This window comes from Natrix helvetica, assembly GCF_964273705.1.
Source record: "Natrix helvetica genome assembly, chromosome: 2".
NCBI classification, from domain to species: domain Eukaryota; kingdom Metazoa; phylum Chordata; class Lepidosauria; order Squamata; family Natricidae; genus Natrix; species Natrix helvetica.
The window spans coordinates 269,031,292-269,055,103 of record NC_138552.1 but is presented as its reverse complement, the minus strand read 5'-3'; the positions used below and the strand labels follow the sequence as shown (position 1 = coordinate 269,055,103).

The 23,812-nt window shown below is 42.7% G+C and overlaps 1 protein-coding gene across 1 annotated transcript in view; it reads right to left on the bottom strand.

The window, feature by feature from the left end:
• Positions 1-23,485, bottom strand: part of OTOF (otoferlin) — a gene marked incomplete at its 5' end in the record, with an annotated part of 209,536 nt that extends 186,051 nt beyond the window's left edge. Inside the window, one exon of the mRNA XM_081944293.1 lies at positions 23,407-23,485. Coding sequence (XP_081800419.1) covers positions 23,407-23,485 — 79 coding nt within the window. The remainder of the gene's footprint in view (positions 1-23,406) is intronic.
• Between the last annotated feature and the right edge of the window lie 327 nt (positions 23,486-23,812).

The window sequence follows — 23,812 nt, the reverse complement described above, 5'->3', positions numbered from 1 at the left end:
CGGGAGCACCGGAAACTGGAAGAGCAGCCACCCAGAGCACATGCGCGTGCCGGGAAGATGATCTTCCGGTTTCCTGCCCATGTATGCACACTGGCCAGCTGGTCTGTGTGCACATCAGAAACCAGAAGACCAAGTGGCCAGTGCATATGCACATGCCGGAAACCCGAATATTATCTTCCCAGTACATGCATGTGCACCAGGCAGCTGCTCTTCTAGTTTCCAGCATGTGTGTGTCAGTGCATGCACTCCCGTTTCGGCAGGTTCGCAACACTGGTATAGGGTTTCCTGCCTGAGGAGAGGGTGGGACTAGAAGACCTCCAAGGTCCCTTCCAACTCTGTTATTCTATTCTATTCTATTCTATTCTGTTCTGTTCTGTTCTGTTCTGTTCTGTTCTGTTCTGTTCTGTTCTGTTCTGTCCTGTCCTGTCCTGTCCTGTCCTGTCCTGTCCTATCCTATCCCAGACAAATTGCGTCCAATCTTCTCTTGAAAACTTCCAATCATGGAGCACCCACAATTCCATGAAGCAAGCTATTCCACTGATAAAACATTCTAAGTATTAGGAAATTCTTCCTTATTCCCAGGTTGAATCTCCCCCTGACCCATTCCTGCCCTCAGGAGCTTTGGCGAATAAATCAAGCCGTTCTTCTCTGCGATCAGCCTTCAAGTATAGGAAGACTGCTGTCAGGTCTCTCCTAAGCCTTCTCTGTTTGCCCCTCCCCCCCTCAATTCCTCATACTGAAGTATTATTATTGAAGCTCGCTGAGACTCTTCACTTTATTAACAGTAATACAATGAGTGATCCTCCTTCAGTCCATTAACTATATCAGATGAGAGTTATGGATGGCACTTGGACTTTTCTGCAAGATTTGTGGATACTGATTTTCCCACTGGCTGGAATTCTTTTGTATTCATTTCATCTCCAGCCTATTTGATTAACTCATTTGCTGGGGGGAAAGAAAACATTAAACAAAGGAGCCTAAATGTATAATGGTGAGAGCCTTAAAAAAAAAACCTGACCCATTAAACACCTTATCGAAGGGAGTAAAACAAGGGAAAAGGATAACATGGAATTTACTTTTCTTTGATCTCTACTTTTTTAGTTTAGCAATAGAGGAAAGTGTTATTAAAATGCTAAAATATATTTCCCCAATTCCCAATTAACCTCCGCGGAAAGCTAGCAAGCCTATTATTAAATCTACCTCCTTCTAGAAATAAAGTATGCTTATTTTCAATTTTATTGTGCGGTGTAACATAGTGTGGCAGAATTTGTTGTTGTTAATTACTTTTTCCTCTCAGTTTAAAATTCAAATATAGCTAGAGAGATTATAAAATAGGAAACCCTGGTAATTGCACCATAGGATTGCAGTTGCAGTTTCATTTAGATAGGATTTGGGTAATTAAAAAAAGGAAAATTATTACTTCACTAGGTACAGGCAATCCTCTCCTCATTTATACATATAGAGAGGAGCACCCGCACTGGTTTAAGCAAAGAAACCTAATCTCCCAATTAGGTTTTCAATCACTTCTCTTTGAAGCTGGTATTGTAGGTGTTGTCAGTAGTAGTAATACTGATCATTCTCAATAATATCAAGCAATATGGGTAGCCTTCAACCAGAGCCGGATTCAGATGAAAAGAGGCCCCAGGCTATTCCACTTATGGGGCCCTTTCACCTCCCATTTTTAAGTTTGTAAATTACATGAGAGATAATAAAATACATCATTACTGTGATATATATCAATATATTAAATGAAATATGTTGTAATTGGTACTAACCTTTATAAAAAATGTGGCACGGATAATAAATAAAAATAAAAGGCCCCTCTTGATCTTGAGGCCCTAGACTGAAGCCTAGTTAGCCTATAGGAAAATCCGGCCCTGCCTTCAACATATGACCTCTTCATTGGTGGGATTCAATTTTTTTTATTACCATTCCTGTGGGCGTGGCTTTGTGGGCGTGGCAGGGGAACGATACTGCAAAATCCCCATTCTCACTCCCCACTCTCAAAATTTCCACTACTAGTTCTCCAAAGCCTGTCAGAACTACCTAAATACCACCTCTGGACCTCTTGTTTCCAAGTTATAAGAGCATTGGGGGGGGGGGGGATGACTTATAACAGATCCTCACACTTATGACTCTTGTCGCATCCCCATGGTCACATGATCAAAATTCGGGTGCTTGGCAACCAGCGTGTGTTTACGATGGTTGCCGCCTCCCAGTGTCACATGATCAATCACTGGCTGGCTTACGACAAGCAAAGTCAGTGGAGGAAGACGGATTTGCTTAAGGCAGGGGTGTCCAAACTTGGGAACTTTAAGACTTGTGGACTTCAACTCCCAGAATTATTTGAATTCTGGGAGTTGAAGTCCACAAGTCTTAAAGTTCCCAAGTTTGGACACCCCTAGCTTAAGGGCTGCATGATCTACTTAAGAACCACAGTGATTCACTTAACAACAATGGCCAAAAGATTTAGATGTACATACTTAGTAATTTAGGGAGGGGAGAAAGAGAGGTCACGAGAGCCTCTTTAGAAACTGGATTGATGAAACAACCAAGGCATGGTTACCATATCAGTGAGAAGGAACCAGTTGTTTTCCATTTCTTCTCCTATTCTTTAAAGTATCCCTCTTTGAAGTGTCTATGGCAGTGATGGCGAACCTATGGCACGCGTGCCACAGGTGGCACACGGAGCAATTTGTCAGGGCACGCGAGGTGCTGCCCTGCGCGTTGGCCAGCAGAGTTCACCTTTTTAAAAGCCATTTTTCGACCTCCCCAGGCTCCAGAGGCTTTATAGGAGCCTGGGGAGGGCAAAAAGAGCCTCCCCCGCCCTACCAGAGGGCCTCCGGAGACTTCAGGGACCATCCAGAGCTTAAAACAACTCTCCGAGCAAACCGGAAGTGACTTCCGGTTTGCTCGGAGGGTCGTTTTAAGCGTTCCAAAGGCTTCAGGGGCCGTCCGGAGGCTTCCCTGACGCCTTTGGAGCACTTAAAACGACCCTCCGAGCAACCCGGAAGTCACTTCCGGTTTGCTCGGAGGATCCTTTTGAGCATTCTGAAGCCTCTGGAGCCTGGGGAGGGCGAAAAAAAGCATGTAAAAATGGGGGGGTTGCGCGTTGTGCGCGCATGCGCACCGGGGAATCGCACATTGCATTATGGGTGCGGCACGCCCGCACATGACTCCCCTGCGCTCCCCCCACTTGTGGCACACGAGCCAAAAAAGGTTCACCATCGCTGGTCTATGGGGATGTTTTAATAATGCTTTTATTATTCCATTCATCCTGCTTGAAGATCACTTCAACGTGTATCTTCTATTCAGAATGTGCAGCTGACTCTGCTTCTGATACCTACTTCCAGGAAGAAAGCCAGCATTGTTTCATCAGAAGGACAAAAGTGCCAAGTTCTCCAATGACATGAGAATCTAGGGCTATCTATAAATCCCACATTTAATCCACTCTCATCCCAATAATTTTCTCCTGTATATTACCTTGGTCAATTGACAAAAGCTTTAGAATGATTAAAATAAGCAGTGTGGCTTTCCCTTCTCTTCCAGTCCATCACTGTTTTTTAACCAGTGCCCCAGGAGAAAGGGAAGGCCTGGCACAGTCAGGAGGCACCCTGAGGTTTGCTGCTGGGAGTTCTCAGGGGTTCGGGAGAACCTCTAGCTAAGATTCTGTGCAGTTTGGAGAACCCCCAAATCCCACTCCTTGCTGCCCCCATGCACTCCACCCCGCCCCTACCAGGAGTCCCCATGCGGCCCATTTTATTATTATTTATTATTATTATTTATTATTTCTTGGATTTCTAGACCGCCCACTCTCCCAAGAAGGGACTCGGGGCGGTGTACAGTCAATGCAGATAAAAATACAATCATAAAACACTTAAATACATTTGGATGGAGGAGATAGGCTGTACAAGAAATAAATATATTCTAAAACCCTAAAAAACATCCCCAATTAAAAACCCAAACCCCATTAAAATAAATCCCCGGGAGATAAAACTAAGAGAGTGCGAGGCCAGCTGATTGAAATAGGTGAGTCTTTAACTTTTGACGGAAGGAACGGAGGTCGGTGGTAGTTCGAATGTCGGGGGGGAGGTCATTCCAGAGGGTTGGGCCCATCACAGAGAAGGACCTACTCCTAGGTGTCGCCCGCTGGCATTGCCTAGCGGACGGCACCAGGAGCAGTCCCTCCCTGTGTGAGCGGATAGGTCGCAGGGACGTGTGTGGTAGGATGCGATCCTGCAGATAACTAGGTCCTATGCCATGGAGCGCTTTAAAGATGGTAATCAATACCTTGAAACGCACCCGAAAGGCCACAGGTAGCCAGTGCAGCTCGCGCAGGAGAGGTGTTACGTGGGAGTAACATGTACTCCCCATGATAACCCGCGCGGCTGCGTTCTGAATTAGCTGCAGTCTCCGGATGCGTCCCAAGGGAAGCCCCATGTAGAGGGCATTGCAGTAGTCGAGGCGAGACGTCACCAGCGCATGAGTGACCGTGCGCAGGGCACTCCGGTCCAGTAGGGAGCGCAATTGGCGCACCAGGCAAACCTGGTGGAACGCCCCCCTTGCCACGGCTGCCACATGGTCCTCCATTGACAGCCGGGCATCAAGGAGGACTCCCAAATTGCGCGCCCGCTCCACAGGGGACAGTTGTTCGCCCCCTATGGCCAGCGATGGTGTCAGCTGGCTGAACCGAGGTGCCGGTACCCACAGCCACTCAGTCTTGGAGGGGTTGAGCTTGAGTCTGTTGTCCCCCATCCAGACCCCGACGGCTTCCAAACACCAGGTCATCACTTCGACAGCCTCGTTGGGGTGGTTTGGGGTTGAAATGTACAGCTGAGTGTCATCAGCGTACAGGTGGTACTCAACCCCAAAACCACGGATGATCTCACTCAGCGGCTTCACATATGCGTTGAACAGGAGAGGCGAGAGGACCGACCCCTGTGGCACCCCACAAGTGAGTGGCCTCAGGGACGACCTCTGCCTCCCTGTCATTTTGGATGCAGGTAAGTGCAGGGCATATGCGGAAGCTCGGGGGGGGGGGGCAAAACATGCCTACCAGAAGTTTGGGAAGGCCAGAAATGGGCCCCTTTCTGGCAGTGGTATTCAGCAGGTTCTGACCAGTTCTGGAGAACCAGTAGTGGAAATTTTGAGTAGTTTAGAGAACCGGTAAATACCACTTCTGGACTGGCCCCACCCCCATCTATTCTCTGCCTCCCAAGTCCCAGCTGATTGGGAGGAAATGGTGATTTTGCAGTATCCTTCTCCATGAGTGGGGAGGGAATGGAGATTTTACAGTATCCTTCGCCTGCCATGCCCACCAAGCCACACCCACCAAGCCATGCCACGTCCACTAAGTCACATCCACAGAACCAACAGTAAAATATTTTGAATCCCACCATTGGAGACATCCCAGCATTGAATTAATATGCATGTGAATTACATATGAAAAAGATGATCAAAGACTTCATTGACTTGGATTAATTTCAGCAATTTAGTACTGTTGAAAGAAACCTAGATTAAACAGCAAAACAAAACACACACCAGCAGCTCTGGCTATTTCCAGGCAGCTCCGTACAGTATGCAATATTTGAAGTGCATTGTGTGGTTTCATCAGGAGTGCCATGTTTTGGTCATTAATCTGTCTTTGAGCTTCCTTTTACCTGTTTAGACAAAAAGACTGGAAAAACATTCTGGCAGAGGATTTTCTCAAGGACAGCAGCAAAGTCTATCACTGTTTCTCCTGTCCTTGTCCCCCACTAAAAACCACCTTGAGTTACATATAAAACATATAAGCCAATCACCCGGCGTTGCCTAGGTATTTATTTGTAGGAGAAAAATGTCTGAAGCAAACATAATTTGTAATGTTGTATTTTCCCCCTTACCCGAGGGAGCCCCTTGTAGAGCAGGGACGTGTGCTCAGGGGAGGCAGGGGAGGCAGGGCCTCACCTCTCTTCATGAAATAATAGTATATAATATTATATACTATATATATATATATATATATATATATATATATATATATATATATATATATATATATATATATATATATATATATATATATATATATATATATATATATATAATATTATAATATTATATACATCCGTCCGGCCGCGGCCGGGAGCTGCGGAGGCAGAAATGTTGTCGGCGCTTTCGGATGACGAAGGCATGAAAGCGACTGGTTTCCCCAGTCGCTTTTGTGCCTTCGTCATCGGGAGCGCCGACAACATTTCTGCCTCCGCTGTCCGCAGCTCCCGGCTTGAGCGGGGTGAAAGCGCAGCCCCTTTCGTTGCTTTCCCATTCAAGTGGCTGCGCTTTCGTGCCTTTGTCCTCTGGCAGCACCGACATTTCTGCCTCCGCCCTCCGCAGCTCCCGGGCGCGCCCGGACGGAGGTAGCCAGAATGGCGGGCGAGCGACCGAGGATCAGGCTGCCTCACTCGCTCTTTCGTCCGCCCGGACCGCCTCGGCGTCGCTGTGGCTACATCCGGCCGGCCGGCCGGGAGCTGCGGAGGGCAGAGGCAGAAATGTCGGCGCTGCTGGAGGACAAAGGCACGAAAGCGCAGCCGCTTGAATGGGAAAGCAACGAAAGGGGCTGCGCTTTCACCCCGCTCAAGCCTTGCCGCCTGCATGGGAAAGCAACAAAAGGGGCAGCGAGGGCGGGCGGGAAAGCAACGAAAGGGGCTGCGCTTTCACCCCACTCAAGCCGGGAGCTGCGGAGGGCAGAGGCAGAAATGTCGGCGCTGCCGGAGGACAAAGGCACGAAAGCGCAGCCGCTTGAATGGGAAAGCAACGAAAGGGGCTGCGCTTTCACCCCGCTCAAGCCTTGCCGCCTGCATGGGAAAGCAACAAAAGGGGCAGCGAGGGCGGGCGGGAAAGCAACGAAAGGGGCTGCGCTTTCACCCCACTCAAGCCGGGAGCTGCGGAGGGCAGAGGCAGAAATGTCGGCGCTGCCGGAGGACAAAGGCACGAAAGCGCAGCCGCTTGAATGGGAAAGCAACGAAAGGGGCTGCGCTTTCACCCCGCTCAAGCCTTGCCCGAGGGAGCTGGGGATCGGGCTTTGGGTTGGTGGGAGACCTTGAAGGAGTGGGGGGGGAAGGGACTGGCGCCGGTGGAGGAAGCAACTCTACGCGGATCAGTGCACTCCGCAGTCCCCTTAATGTTCACTCAGGAAGGCGGAGAATGGGACCACGTCTGCTGGAGGCTGAGGCTGCCTCAGCCTCCTGCACATGTGGTCCCATTCCCCGCCTTCCTGATGATGTCACCAGCCTCCCCAGCCATAATCCTCACCGCATGTCACTGTTGTAGAGTATTGTGAAGCCGTTACCATGGCAACTTTACTGTGCTGCACAATAGAAGCCATTTTACGGCAGTACAGTAGAATCCCTTTTAAGGCACATCAGGCTGTATATTAACAGAACACACACACCGAGGGTTTTTAGGGGTGTCTTAGCCTTGCAATATTTTTTTTCCAGAGAGTAAGTCATCTGTGTACCAAGTTTGATTGAAATTGCTCAAGGCGTTCCAGAGTTATGCTGGAACACACAGACTCTCTCTCTCTCTCTCTCTCTCTCTCTCTCACACACACACACACACACACACACACACACACACAGAAGGTGGGACAAAAATGTAATAACCACAATTGTATTGCTAGCAGATGCAAATGTGTTTCTCAGATCTATACACATACTTATAAAAAAGAAATTTACACAGCAGCGTCTGAGACATGAAGCTACTGGCAACCTTCTAGAGAGAATTTGGATCCATTGCTCCATGGGAAGAATCCCGTTACACATTATTTTCCCTTAACTGATCTCAGAAACTCAGCAAGCAACATTTTTCGTTGGTGGAAACAAAGGAAGTATCCTAATAGGAAGAATCAGCTAGGAATATTTTGAACATATTATAAAAAGAAAAATATAAGCACAAAAGGTACGAAGCACTTATACAGAAGTTTGGAACTGCTACTATGAGAGTGAATTGGGAGGGATGCTAGGAAAGAGAGACTGAGGGAGGTGGGTCAAATATTAGACATTCATTTTTAGGCAAGCACCTGCTTGTGTTTAATTAAAGAGTTAAACTGAATAGAACATTATTTTTCAAAGAATGCTTTAGTAATGGCTTGTGCAATAAACCTACTTTGCAAAAACATTCCATTGGGGACTAGTTGTGTAGTTTCCCACGGCCATTGCAATACCTATGATACTAATAGTGGATGGCTGCTGACTTCAAAATTAATATGTAGGGAAGGGAAGGGCAGGGAAGAAAACCAAGAATGAAACTCAAAGCCATGCAAGATACTAAGGAAAAAGGAGGATTTGGCGTACCAGATTGGGAACTTTATTATACTGCGGCCACTCTAACATGGTTAAAAGAATGGATAATGTTGAGAAATAAAATATTATTCAAATTAGAAGGTCATGACCTCCAAGCAGGATGGCATGCCTTCCTAAGGTATGAACAGGGATCTGCACATAAATATTTCAATAGACACTACATCAGACAGTCCCTGTTATTAATATGGAAAAAAATTAAACACGACCACTATACCGAAACACCCATTTGGCTATCTACGATGGAAGCATACATACACCCAAATTTAATTAATATGGAAAATATTGTTACATATAAAGAGATTGAACAGACAGGGGGAGATTAACTGGATAAACATTTAAACTGAACAGCGGGGACAGAGAATTATTGATACAGAATATTTCTGTCCCTAGCAATCTAAAATTCATAGGGTTATCAGTGCATGTAACACAGATGTTTGTGTGGGTAAGATTATCACTCCCGCTGTCAGGCAAAACCAAACATTTAATAGTGAGTGCCATACCATGTGCATGAATCATACAAGTGGCAAGAAAATAGGGACAGTCAGGCATAACACAGGTTATGTAAACACAGGGTCAATCAAAATGGACTCAAATGTCTATACACCAATGCACAGAGTATGAGGAATAAACAGGGCGAATTAGAAATTCAAGTAAAAGAGGACAGATACGATATTGTTGCCATTACAGAAACTTGGTGGGATAAAACCGACAAATGGAACATACAGCTAGAAGGATTTAAATTATTTAAAAGAAATAGACCAAATAAAAGGGGAGGTAAAGTTGCACTATATATATAAGAAATAATTACCTCTCTACAGAAATAGAGCACAACAATGATGAGAACTATCTTGAATGTATTTGGGTCAATATTAAAGCTTGTGGGGAGAAATGGCATTGCCATAGGTCTATACTACAGGCCACCCAACCAAGCAGAGGAAGTAGATAACCTTTTTGCTAGTCAGCTAAATAAGGTATGTAGGAAGCACACCACAATAGTAGTGGGGGATTTTAACTATCCTGACATCAACTAAAAACCCAGGGGGAAAATGAACAAAGAGGCAAGATAACTGTGGATATTGACAGTGAACTGAGTGTGGTTGGAGATGGAAAGAGTGGAACAAGGAAAGGGAAGATAGATGGAAAGGTGCTTTACTACAGATTTCATGGTATAGAAGAAGGAAAAAGAGAAGAATGGATGGACTTAAGGAGAGAAATAGATGAACTTTTAGAGGAAGTAGATGAATTTTTTGCTAGTCAGCTATCTAAAGTATATAGGAAGCACACCACAATAGTAGTGGGAGATTTTAACTACCCTGACATCAACTGGGAAACAAACTCCACACCAAGTGGAAGATCCAACAGGTTCCTAACAAACGTAGCAGACAACTTGTTTCCCAAAAAGTAGAGAAGGGAACAAGGGGATCAGCCATATTGGACTTAATTCTCACTAACAGAGAGGAAATGATAGAAGGTGTTGAAGCCACAGGAACCCTGGGGGCAAGTGATCATGCAATATTGGAATTCAACATTATGCAAACACAAGTAGTAGAACAAAGTGAAACTAGAGTCTTGGACTTTAAGAGAGCTAATTTCAATAAACTTAGAGAGAGCTTGGGAAAAATTCCATGGATGAGAATCCTCAAGGGGAAAATACAATACAATAATACAATAATACAATAGTAGAGTTGGAAGGGACCTTGGAGGTCTTCTAGTCCAACCCCCTGCCTAGGCAGGAAACCCTATACCTTTTCAGACAAATAGCTATCCAACATCTTCTTAAAGACTTCCAGTGTTGGGGCATTCACAACCTCTGGAGGCAAGCTGTTCCACTGATTAATTGTTCTAACTGTCAGGAAATTTCTCCTTAGTTCTAAGTTGCTTCTCTCCTTGATTAGTTTCCACCCATTGCTTCTTGTTCTACCCTCAGGTGCCTTGGAGAATAGTTTGACTCCCTCTTCTTTGTGGCAACCCCTGAGATATTGGAATACTGCTATCATGTCTCCCCTAGTCCTTCTTTCTCTTAAGCTAAACATACCCAGTTCCTGCAACCATTCTTCATATGTTTTAATCTCCAGTCCCCTAATCATCTTTGTTGCTCTTCTCTGCACTCTTTCTAGAGTCTCCACATCTTTTCTACATCGTGGCGACCACAACTGAATGCAGTATTCCAAGTGTGGCCTTACCAAGGCATTATAAAGTGGTATTAACACTTCACGTGATCTTGATTCTATCCCTCTGTTGATGCAGCCTAGGACTGCGTTGGCTTTTTTGGCAGCTGCTGCACACTGCTGGCTCATATTTAAATGGTTGTCCACTAGGACTCCAAGATCCCTTTCACAGTTACTACTACTGAGCAAGGTATCACCTATACTGTACCTGTGCATTCCATTTTTGTTGCCTAAGTGTAGAACCTTACTCTTTTCACCATTGAATTTCATTTTGTTAGATAGTGCCCAATGTTCAAGTTTGTCAAGATCCTTCTGTATCTTAAGCCTATCTTCTGGAGTGTTGGCTATTCCTGCCAGCTTGGTGTCATCTGCAAATTTGATGAGTTCCCCATTTATTCCCTCATCCAAATCATTGATGAAGATGTTGAAGAGTACTGGGCCTAAAACAGAGCCTTGGGGTACTCCACTGCATACTTCCCTCCATGTAGATGCAGTTCCATTGAGAATTACACGTTGAGTGCGGTTGGTCAGCCAGTTACGAATCCATCTGGTGGTGATGCTGTCTAACCCACATTCTTCTACTTTATCTAGTAGTAGGTTATGGTCTACCTTATCAAAAGCCTTACTGAAGTCCAAGTAAACTATATCGACGGCATTCCTCTGGTCCACTAATTTTGTCACATTATCAAAGAATGCAATAAGATTAGTCTGGCATGATCTGTTTTTGACAAATCCATGTTGGCTTTTGGCTATTACTTTATTTGCTTCTAGGTATTCGCAAATTCGTTGCTTGATTATTTTTTCCAGAATCTTTCCTGGTATTGAGGTCAGGCTGATAGGTCTGTAGTTTCCTGGATCTAATTTTTTCCCTTTTTTGAAGATGGGAACCACATCAGCTCTTTTCCAGTCCTCTGGTAGTTCCCCGGTGTTCCAGGATCTCTGAAAGATATAATTCAGTGGTTCTGAGATCTCGTCTGCTAGTTCCTTCAGAACCCTGGGGTGTAATCCATCCGCTCCTGGTGATTTGAACTCGTCAAGGGTAGACAGGTGGTCACTTACCATTTTCTTCCCTATTTCAATTTGTGTTCCTAAAAATAACTCAAGAAGCTTGGGAAATTTTGAAAAATGAGATTACAAAAGCCCAGTCTAGCACAATACCAATGAAGAAGAAAAATAACAGCTCCCAAAAGAAACCAGTGGACAACCATTTAAATATGAACAGGAAGCAATGGGTGGAAACTAATCAAGGAGAGAAGCAACTTAGAACTAAGGAGAAATTTCCTGATGGTTAGAACAATTAGTCAGTGGAACAGCTTGCCTCCAGAAGTTGTGAATGCCCCAACACTGGAAGTCTTTAAGAAGATGTTGGATAGTTATTTGTCTGAAACAGTATAGGGTTTCCTGCCTAGGCAGGGGGTTGGACTAGAAGACCTCCAAGGCCCCTTCCAACTCTGCTATTGTACTGTATTGTACTGTATTGTATTGTATTGTATTGTATTGTATTGTATTGTATTGTATTGTATTGTATTGTATTGTATTAAAACTAGATTAGAATTGGCATCACAAGGGGTACAAGTAGAATGGTGGTCCTATTTACAGATACAATCAAGGTTTGCACAGGATAGGAAGAAGGAAGGTATTGCCAAAGATTACACAATATTAGATAAACTTTTGATAGAGACAGAAAACAGGTTGATCAAAGTTTGTATAGATTTTTGTTGGAACACAAACTAGAGGAAGAACATGTCAAAAAAACTATGGTCACCTGGGTGAAACATTTCAGTTATAATGTGGAATTGGCTAAGTGGGAAAAACTTTGGATACTTAATCAGAAACTACCAATGGCTATGGCATATAAAGAAAATCTTTATAAGATTTTCTACAGATGGCATTTCCCCCCAGCACGGCTGTCCAAAATGTTTAAAAAACTGGCCTCAAATTGGTGGAAGTGTAAAAAAAGACCAGGTACTTTTTATCATATGTGGTGGACATGCAATGAGGCAAAAAAAATTGGAAAATGATTCAATCATGATTAGAACAAATGGTGGGAGGCCAAATTTTGTTTAAATCAGAAATTTTTCTCCTAGTTATAATACCGGAGGGGTTTAAGAAAGATTTTATCTAATTATGCATGTACTAATTGTGGCGCGCATAACTTATGCACAATATTGGAAAAAAGAAAATACACCATCAGAGCTAGATATAATCAGAAAAGTGTTGGCCTGTGCGGAAGCAGATAGGCTCACTCTTGAACTTAAAAATAAAGGGGAATCAGAATATTTTGAAGTCTGGAACAGATTTTATGATTGGTATAAGACAATGTGACAAGACTGGAACAAACTGTATATATTGTGATTGGACAGAAGGATAGACAATGTATTAAGTAGGCTAATAGTTAATGGTAGAGATTAGTTGAATGTATGGTCACTTTGACTTCGTGGTACTGCATTGTTTTAAATGTAAAAATAATAAAAATATATTCCAAAAAAATTAATATGTAGGAAAAATAAATAAATTAAAGAAGGATGCCAACATCTCATAATAGCAATAGCACTTTGAGTTATATATAGCTTTGCAGTGATTTATAGCCTTTTCTAAGCAATTTACAGAGTCAGCACATCCTCTCCCCTCCCAATAATCTAGCTCCTTCTTTTACTGAACTTGGAATGATGGAAGACTGAGTCAACCTTGAGCTGGCCAGGATCGAACTCTTAGCGACGTGAGCATAGTTAACCTGCAATACTGCATTCTAACCATTGTGCCACCATGGCTCTTTAGTAAGGTGGCCAAATTTAAAGAAGTCTGTGTTCACAGTATAACATGAGATCTCGGGGGGATTCAGGGTGTTTTTAATTTGCAACTTTAACCAAATTACACAATTAAAGTTTACGTATAAACATCGATAAGCACGTGTTGGGCAATTATGTAATGATGTGCACAATTTCAATTGTACGCTGCAGGCCTGAGGGTCTCATTATCTGGCCCCCAAACTCATCTAATATTTTCAGCCGCTTCAAAATAGTTTTCCTTGAACTAATGCAGAAAGCTTGCCACCCCCAGCCCCCTTTTTGGAATTGATTTTAGAGTTTCTTCTTCTAGGAATTTTGACTTCCCTCATTCCCGCAGAGCCCCATCTGCTCCTTTTCATCTCGCTGTGGATTGTGCTTTATAAAGAAATATAGAGATCACATCTCCATTTAAAGTTAAAATTCACCTCTACTGAAAATTCCCTACCTTAGCACTTTCCTTCAGGTTATATTTTATAACAATGATCTCTTTTATTTTTAGTTTTTATCCTACCTTTATTATTCTTATAAATCACTCAAGGTGGCAAACCTATCTAATTCTCCTTCCTCCTCCTATTTTCCCCACAACAACAACCCTGTGAGGTGAGATGAGCTGAGAGGAAATGACTGGCCCAAAGTTACCCAGCTGGCTTTCATGTCTAAGCAGGGACTAGAACTCACAGTCTCCTGGTTTTTAGCCAGGTGCCTTAGCCACTAGACTACTGTCGCATTGAGTGCGAAACGGGAGTGTGTGCGTGCAGGCTGGGGAGCACCAGAAACTAGAAGAGAAGTTCCCTGATGCGCTTCCGGTTGCCAGCGCTCCTGTGTGCGCAAAGGCCAGCTGGCCAGCATGGATGTACATGCTGGAACCCGGAAGAGCAACGGGTGACGTCTGGCATGCCCAGAGAGATGGCGCTCCGTTCCACTTCCGGCATGTGTGCCATAGGTTCAACATCACGGCACTAGACTAATGATCAGTTACATAATGAAATATTGAGAAGAAGGGACCAGGAACATATTGGTTGTTACAAAAAGTGTTGAAACACTGATCAGTTGAGATGTGGATGCATATATTATTTTGATTCTCACGGCGGCCATATTGAATTTGGTGTCAAATACACAAGCTACCTTACAACTACTTTCACTGGCACTGTAAGGTTTCTTGTGCAGCGTTTATTGCAATTAGTCAATAATGATTAGGTGACAAGACACACATGTGCATGCCGGCAACGATGAATGGTGTGACATAAATGTGATTATATATAAATAAAAAAAAACAAAAAAAAGCTATTGAGGGAACAATCATCCCTCTTTCTAAAATACTTTGTAAGACCTGTTTCCTTGCCTCTTCTGGAAACTTTGTTCCATCAGAGAGGCCCTGTCCTTCTCCAGGGCTCCTTCCTTTGCATAAATACCTCTGTAGCAGAGGTCATCTCAATTGGCTTTCCATTCTGACTAAAGGACTTTTCTTTAGGGAGGTTGTTTAGCCTGACCAGCCCTTCAAGGTAAGAAAGGGAAGGAAAGAAGCAGCATTGATTCCAGAAATGCTTTTTATTGAGGGTGAAGGTTCATTCTCCGAGCTTGTGGGTTGGTTTCTAAATGTTTAATTATCAGGCTAGGTAACATCTTTCAGCTGAAGATGTTACCTAGCCTGGTAATGAAACGTTTGGAAACCAATCCACAAGCTCGGAGAACGAACCTTCACCCTCATCCAGGGGTAAAATTCAGCAGGCTCTGACAGGTTCTGGAGAGCCGGTAGTGGAAATTTTGAGTAGTTTGGAGAACTGGCAAATACCACCTCTGGCTGCCCCCAGAACCAGGTGGGAATGGGGATTTTGCAGTATACTTCCCCTGCCACACCCACCAAGCTACGCCCACAGAACTGGTAGTACACCACTTGCCCTCATTCTACACCCAAGTTACAGATATTCACCACTATTGCAATGCTTTTTGTTGTCTCAGGACAACATAATTGAATCTTGAAAGCCTCTCTGCCGCATCTGTACCAAACAAACTCAAGATATAGAATTGAATTGCTTTCTCACCCATTCCATTTTCTCAGGACTGAGTAGTCTTTTCTCCTACTACAGCTCTTCAGTGGTCCCTGTCCCCTTTCCCATCTCTACACTCTTTCACAAGACATATCTATCATCTATCTATCTATCTATCTATCTATCTATCTATCTATCTATCTATCTATCTATCATCGATCTATCGATCTATCGATCTATCGATCTATCATCTATCTATCATCTATCTATCTATCTATCTATCTATCTATCTATCTATCTATCTATCATCTATCTATCTATCTATCTATCATCTATCTATCATCTATCTATCATCTATCTATCAACTATCTATCATCTGTCTATCTATCTAGCTATCATCTGTCTATCTATCTATCTATCATCTATCTATCTATCTATCTATCTATCTATCTATCTATCTATCTATCATCTATCTATCTATCTATCTATCTATCTATCATCTATCTATCTATCTATCTATCTATCTATCATCTATCTATCTATCATCTATCTATCTATCTATCTATCATCTATCTATCATCTATCTATCATCTATCTATCTATCTATCTATCTATCCATCATCTATCTATCTATCATCTATCTATCATCTATCATCTATCTATCTATCTATCTATCTATCTATCTATCTATCATCTATCTATCATCTATCTATCTATCTATCTATCTATCTATCTATCTATCTATCATCTATCTATCTATCTATCTATCTATCTATCTATCTATCTATCTATCTATCCATCCATCATCTATCTATCTATCATCTATCTATCATCTATCATCTATCTATCTATCTATCTATCTATCTATCTATCTATCTATCTATCTATCTATCTATCAATCTATCTATCATCTATCTATCTATTTGTGAGACATTATATTGCCACCTATTCTCACATGGCATAAGACTCATAAACATTCTTAAGCAAGTACATTTTAGTGGGTGTTCTTTTGATTTGATATACGAGACATTGTTTGGAACTGTACGTTTTTCCCTCGGTGTTCTTAATGATTTGTATTTTACAGTTCGAGATTTTATGATTTGTAGCTACTGTTTCCTTCTGAGCAGTGTACATTTTTGGTGCAGAGAAATAGCCTGGGGCAGCTATACCAGAAAGACATCCCACTTCTACAATTTGGGGCCTTTAATCACCTCCCAACTTTCCCAACCCCTCCAGGTTTCATTTCTTTCAAGCAAAATTAAGTAAAAAGGTTTGCTCTTTTTTTCTTTGTAAAAGAAGCACTAACTGGGAATTGTTCAGCTATAGTACAATCTACAATCCAGGGCCAATCTTTATTTTTTATGAATGCCTGAAGCATTCCTAGGGAACAAAAATGGATGATTCTTGCAATCAAGTGCTGCTTTTTGAAGATACTCAAGGAAAAGACAATATTCTGAAGCTAGTGGGTATAAAAGTGAACATGCAGTAGGACTTTTGCCCCTTATATTCATTGATATTGGTTGTTCTTAGGATAGTATTTAAGCCTGACTTTGCGTCTGCCTAGGCTTTTTTCAATAATTGGGGGAAATAATTGCGTGTTTTGCCTGTTTCATTTGTTTTGATTTGAGTGCCTTGACTCCAGGGACGTGTGGTCAGGGGAGGCAGGGGAGGCAGAGCCTCACCGCTCTCATCATGAAAATAAAAAAAAAGGGAAAAGGGAAAAGGCGCTGAGGAGCCTTCTGCACACGTGGTCCAGGAATGGGACCACGTGTGCAGGAGGCTCCTCTAGCCTCAGCCTCCCTCCTGCACACGTGGTCCCATTCCCCGCCTTCCTGAGTCAACATGAAGGGGACCACGGAGCGCGAGCCGCGGTCCTCTTCATGTTGGCTCAGGAAGGTGGGGAACGGGACCACGTGTGCAGGAGGCTGAGCCTCCTGCACATGTGGTCCATTCCCCGCCTTCCTGAGTCAACATGAAGGGGACCGTGGCTCGCGCTGATGACGTCACCAGCCTCACCAGCCATAAACCTCACCGCATGTCACTGCTTGACTCAATGTCAGGGGCATCCAAACTTGATTAATTACATGCCATCAAGTCATTGTCAACTCTTAACGACCAATAAATAGATTTTCTCCATCCCCAATTTGGCCCTTCAGCTCTTCCCACTGCACCCCCATTGCCAGTGTAAACAAGCCCATCCACCTTGCCTCTGGGTGCCCTCTTCTCTTCCCTTCTACCGTTCCCAACACTGAAATCTTCTCCAGAAAGCTAGGACTTTGTATATTGTGTCAGAAGTAGGATCATTTGAGCCAGGTGTGGGAACACAGGGTTCATTTGACACATTGATTTGTTTTCTTGACTCTCTAAAGTATTTCCAAAAAAATTCTTCAAAACCAAAGTTCAAAATAGCTGCAACTGTGTGATTGAAGTCCTGCCACTTCGTTTCATGTGTAACAATGCTATAGCATAGTGTATAAAAATGGAACTGGACTTTATAGCCGTTGTTGAACAGAAGTTAAATATTTTTGGATTATGCTGGGTTAAGGATGGTTTGCCTTCAGACTTCCTGTCATTTTTCTATGTAATGACCTACCCCAAGACCTACATTTCAACCTGTTTTTCAAAGTCAGTTCTCAGTCTAAATAAAGTACAACTATATGCAGTCTATATGCAGTCAAATCCTTTTCAGAAAATCAGAATTTAATTCTCAGGTCAGGAATCTTGTTTTATTCCTGTAATTTTTGGGAAAGGATCTTTGGCAAGTCCCATTTGGAACACATACAGAATTTTCCCCATCATCGAGTTGGATTCACTTTAATGAATTACAAGAGAAAAGCTAGTATGCTATTCTTTCAGCAGGTTGATCAAATTTCACTTGCAGGTGTTTCCAGTTGCAGAGGGTAAACCATTTAATCTTTTGCAGAGAGAAAAAATTCCAGATTCAGCAAGTTGTATAGCACTTTAAAATCAAAATAATTTAAATTCTTATTTCCAGTGCTTTGGAATTCTTATCCAGTGCTTTGGAATCTGAGCCAATATATCATCATCCTCATTATCATCATCATCAAAAAAATCCCCATCTCTAATCTCTAATATTTTCTTTTGCATAGCAAATCTTTTGCAAATCTTTTCATTTTTTGGTGCCAAAATAGACATATTGCTCAAAGCTTGCATCTTTCTTCCAAGATTTACTGTTGTTCTTTTACAAAAATTACAACAAAAAGATCTCAATGGAATAATTATCGTCTATGTGTATATGTGTCTTTGCTCAAACATTTTCCTCATGAATTTTCCTCTGTACATGAAATATAGGTCTATGGAAAGTAATGTTAGTGAAAAATTTCCTAAAGGGAAAATTAGTTAAAATGATCTTGACAATATTACTGCAGCCAGTTTCCAGTAATCTGCAAACTAGATGTGACTGGCAAATATATACATTCAACTGTGTCTAGCAGATTAACCTCCATAATTTTTTTGTATTATTACTTGGAGCTGCAGGAATTAAAAGGCTATTGTGGCAGTTAAGTACAACTTAACCCTGAAAGGGGTATAAGTAAGAGCCATTGTCAAACCAGGTTCTACTCCTGGACATGTCTTGGACATATCTATGTACTTTTCTTGGCAACAATTCAGACATGGTTTATTATTGTCTGCTTCCAGGATGTGTTTTTAAAGTTCTCAATCTAGTCTCCATTCTGATATATTTTGGGTGGTCTCCTGTCCAAGGACTAACCAGATCTGGCTTGGCTCAACTTTCTGAAATCAGTCAAGGCTAGCAAAGTACTGCCACCTATCTAGGTAAGTCATGTGAATTCTCTTACACTCCCCACAAAGATTGATTTAAAGGGACTTCAATAGCAAATAAGAGAAAGAAAAGAACACATTTTGAGTCTTGGACCTCTGCTGTTTCTTGTTCCAACAATTTGTCTGGAATTGAAGCTGGGAAAGAAATAAGTGCCTAGTCTCAGTGGTGGATTAAGCTCACTGGTTCCCTAAATACTGATAAATCTTGGTGCCCCACCCCTCCTTTGTACATACTGTACATATCTTCATTGGGGGTTTTTTCTCTATCAACTTTGTGGTGCCCCCTTGGGCCTGGTGCCCTAAGCACGTGCTTAGTCTGCTTAATGGTTAATGCACCACTGCCTAGTCTGACCAACTTGCAGAAGCCTAGGGCACTTGAGGGAAACCCTAACACTAATCCTTCCATGCACATTTTTAATGTTAAATGAATATATTGTTTATTATGTGTAAATATTTATGTCACTCTTCTATAAAACCTCTAAGTTTGCAGCTTAATAATATCTCATATATGCATTCAGAAAATAAAAAAAAAACACATGCCCTCCAGAACACATCCTCTCCAGCAGCCAATGCTCAGACAAACAGGGATTTAATACCAGACAAACGATCAAGCAGAAAATAATACTTCAATCAAGGAATTACCAAGGAGAAAACCACACGGCCACCAACACTGGCAAGCCAAGCAGCTGTATATAAACCAGAGCAAATCCCACACTCTCTTTTGAACTGATGATATAACCTAGTTAGGTGATGAAACATCTGCAAGCAAACAGCCAAACTCAGAGAGCACCAAGAACACTACAAAAAATAAACATAAATAAAATCGTATAAGTTAGCATATGCACAAGATGTTTGGACCTGCCATTGTTACTGTATAGCATCAAAAATAGTTCTAGGGATATTTTCTGTAGAGGAGCATTCCCCATTGCATTTGGGATAGCTCTAGATCAGTGTTGGTGAACCTTTTTGGCACCGAGTGCCAAAATGAGACAGAGCATGTGGGGGGGAGCACCGGAAACCAGAAGAGCAGTTTCCTGGCACTCATGCACACACCAGGAAGCTGAGCTTCCAGTTTCCAGTAAGCGCATGCATGCCAGTCACCTAGTGTTCCTTTTTCTGGCACGCATGTGTGCCAGAACCCAGAAGAGTAATGGATGATGGCTGGCGTGCCCGGAGACATGGCTCTGCGTGCCATTTCCGGCATGCATGTCCTAGTTTCCCAATCAAGGCTCTAAATGATAATAACTTTGGGAAATAGTTCTTTCCCGGATGCACCACATGTCATGGTTTGGCAGCTTTTAATTGCCTATTGATGTTACCAACTTTTGTTGCCATTGGCAGAATCTCCCACGGTAGGTTGATTAGTCCCAAAACTTGGAAAATCCTTGCTAGTTTCTTATTTATTTAACCAGATGGTATGATATCACATGGACAAGACAAGACACTTTTCCTTTATTCCCCAGCACAACTCCCCAGATTAAACTGCCGATTCAGGATAGATTGCTATAGGATTTTCTTGAGCTAGCTCTGAATTCTCTGTGTATCACTTGGCCTGGCAAATGTGATCATACAAAAGGGAGAACCTCTGAACATATCCAGAATGCCCTCCTTGATATTTGATAACAGAGAAGCAGAGAACAGCATTTCAAGACCAAAAAAAGGGGGGGGGATTTCATGGCGCAAGATTATTTCTGTCATCTCTCAACCTCAGGGAGCAGCTGCATTTTCTGAATGGTGCAATATGCCTCAAATCTTTGGATTTTTTCCAAGGATGAGGAGTGATCCACTTAATTTCATGGTACTAAGTCAAGACAACCATTTGCGGGAGAGCTTCAGATTGGGCTGCAGTAAAATCTGACAAGAGTAGCCTAAGTGGGGGAAGCTAGGTTCCAAAATTCAAAATGCTTAAAAAAAAGGAACTGGGAAAATTTTTATTTTGAATCAGCATCAATAATGTAAAAAGTTCTGTCTAAGAACTGGAAGTTTGCCCTGTCCTCATATGTAGCAAGTGTGGCATTGATTGTACAGTACAGATGTTGTTTGCAAGTTGGGTTTACCTTAGATGTAGGGGGCTATGTACCGGTAAGTTGCAGCTGCTTTTGTCTTTTGTTAAAGAAAAATGTCCTTGAAGCCTGTGCCCAGAATTGATATTGGGCATTTAAGAACCACTCATATATACACACAATGCAGGCACCATGTTTTTGAAATAGGAGACATAAAAACATTCCCATCACACCAACCATCTATTTCAAAAATCCTTTTTAAAAAGTGTAATTTTTAGCAGTTAAGATTAAAACACGTGTAAAGAAATATTCCTTAAACCATATGGTTGCATTCTCTTTCTTTTTTTTCTTATCCATTGTTTTTGTTCTAATTCTTTTCTTTCTCCCAAGTGTTATTTCTGCTCAAAGCTGGATGGGGGAGATAGGTTGGTCCTCATAATGAATTAGGGCAGTAGATGTGTTGATTGGAACTGATGTGGGGTCTAAGGAGACAATTTAAGGAGGAGTGTTCCAGTCAAATACACTCAGGATCTAATCCAACATGTCTAATTCAATTTATCAGAAAGCCACCAGGTTGTGTGTCTGGCATAATATTTCTATTCAAAGATGCATGCTTAGCTCTGTTTGGAGATTTTGCTAGGCTTTCCAGGTATTGTAGTCTGCTGCTTGACCTGACCCAAGATAGTTTACAGATAAATATATTTATATTCTCAAACTCTTGGACACAAGGATAAGCTGGTGTAGAAGTTAGGCAACTATCAAGAAATGAGGTCTGGATGTCTTTAACTCTAGTGATCCGGTTTAGGAATCTTCAGAAAATCAAGTTGATTTTTCTTTTTAGTTGAAGTCCATGCATTAATTTATCTTACGGCCGGTTCTGAATTTCAGAAAACAAACACCTGAAAATGCAAACCTTTTCGCTTTTAAGCCCAGGATGTTTTTCGTGTGAGAAGAACAATCTTATTTGATATCTCAAAAATAATACTTATGACATTCTTTGTTCATATGTCGTCATGTCTATTAAATGCACACTCTATGGAAGTGACATGCAATAGCTGTGATACTAAGAGAACATATCAATTGGAAAAAAAAAGCCAGGTCAGTTTTTATATCAACGACAAATCATATATCATTTCTTCAGTAATCATTTATGCTGTCCTTCAGTATAATTCAACCCTTATTCTACCAATGTAAGAGGGATACAGGCAGGTGTTATATTGTCTCAGTGATGATTAGGTAATGCTAGAATGTGCTATAAATGATTTATGGAAAACAAGCATACCATAGCTTTAGTCAAGCCAATCATTCTAACTTCAGCTCTAACTCCACTCCCCTAGACAACATGAAGTTAAGATCAAAAGGTTTACATTTTGCAAATCAGCATTAGTGCGAGCACTAACTTTCTGCAGTGCTGTATAAAAACAATGTGGATTGTTATATGTCGTGAGCGCTCAGTAGAGAACAGTGGCAAAGTGTATCTTTCAAAGCTGTGTGCATGCACTCAGAGCAATACTTTGTATGCCAGGGGTTCCAGGTTCAACCCTGGCATCTCCAGCAAAAGCTGAGAAAGCCCCCTGCTCAAAATGGGGAAAGGCTTCTGCCAATTCTGGTGTCAGGATCTGACAAGATGCTGCTTAGGAAGCAGCTTGCTTGTTACCCCTATCACAACCCACTTGCTATCTCCACCAGAAAGAGTAGCTCATTGTAAAACACCTTGCCATGTCTGAAGCATTGCAAAAATGTAGGTCCGCACCACATGTTACACATTTTCAAAGCAGGTGGCATTCCAATGGCTTTGAAGTTCTTATTGGCACTTTTCTTCTTCCTGCCTGCCCTCATTCAAAAGCTCAACATTTTCTACTTGTGTAATGGCCAACACAACCGTTCCTTGAATAAGAAAAATAAACCACAGTCAACAGTAACATAGTAACTCAGTCCCCAGATCTTAATTGCAGGGGGGGAAGTTTGGTTTGGAACCTCTGAGGGTTCTTCAGACATAATGTGGCTCCAAATTGAAGGGGCTGCATCACCAGAGCTCTTGCTGACTCCAGAACCTGCCAGTTAAACAACAACAGCCACAACTCCAAGAAGATTTAGCCCAGGTAAAATGTTGGGGACATGGACTATTCTTTTCCAGAATGAAGCCCCCCCCCCCAGTGCTAGGGGAGTGAGAGCATCCTTCTCCAGAGTCATGCCCTTGTCCTGCAGGGTTGAGGCTCCTCTGCAGAGAACTTTCCCTTCCCTGGGACATGCAGACCTGCACACAAACCAGGCACCTATCTTGCAGCATAGGCTACACAACTGAGGGCATGTACCTCTGAACGCCACCTTGGCTATCCTGTCCGCTTTGCCTCTTAGGTTGGTGACCCTCTTCAAGCGCACGATCAAGGCCATGGTGGGCTGGTGACGGGGAGTGCCCTCTGCTGTTGTTGCTACAACCTGGCAATGAGAGGCAATGGGCACAACGTTTGGAGCAGAGGTGGGGAATCCAGCCGGGCTGCCTTCAGAGCTGTGTCACCCTCCTCTTCTCTTTGCCTGCTAAGCCTCGGTGCAGCTTTTCAGCTGGAGAGCGACCTCCTCCCATCCCGGTCCAGATCAGGAGCTGGTAAACCGGAGCTGCTGTGCCAATTGGGCTGCCTGGGGAGCAGCAAAGTGACTACTGGCTCTCAATTATTCAGGAGCTGTCGCTGGAAAGTCCCGCTCGGCGCTCTCTAGACCCTG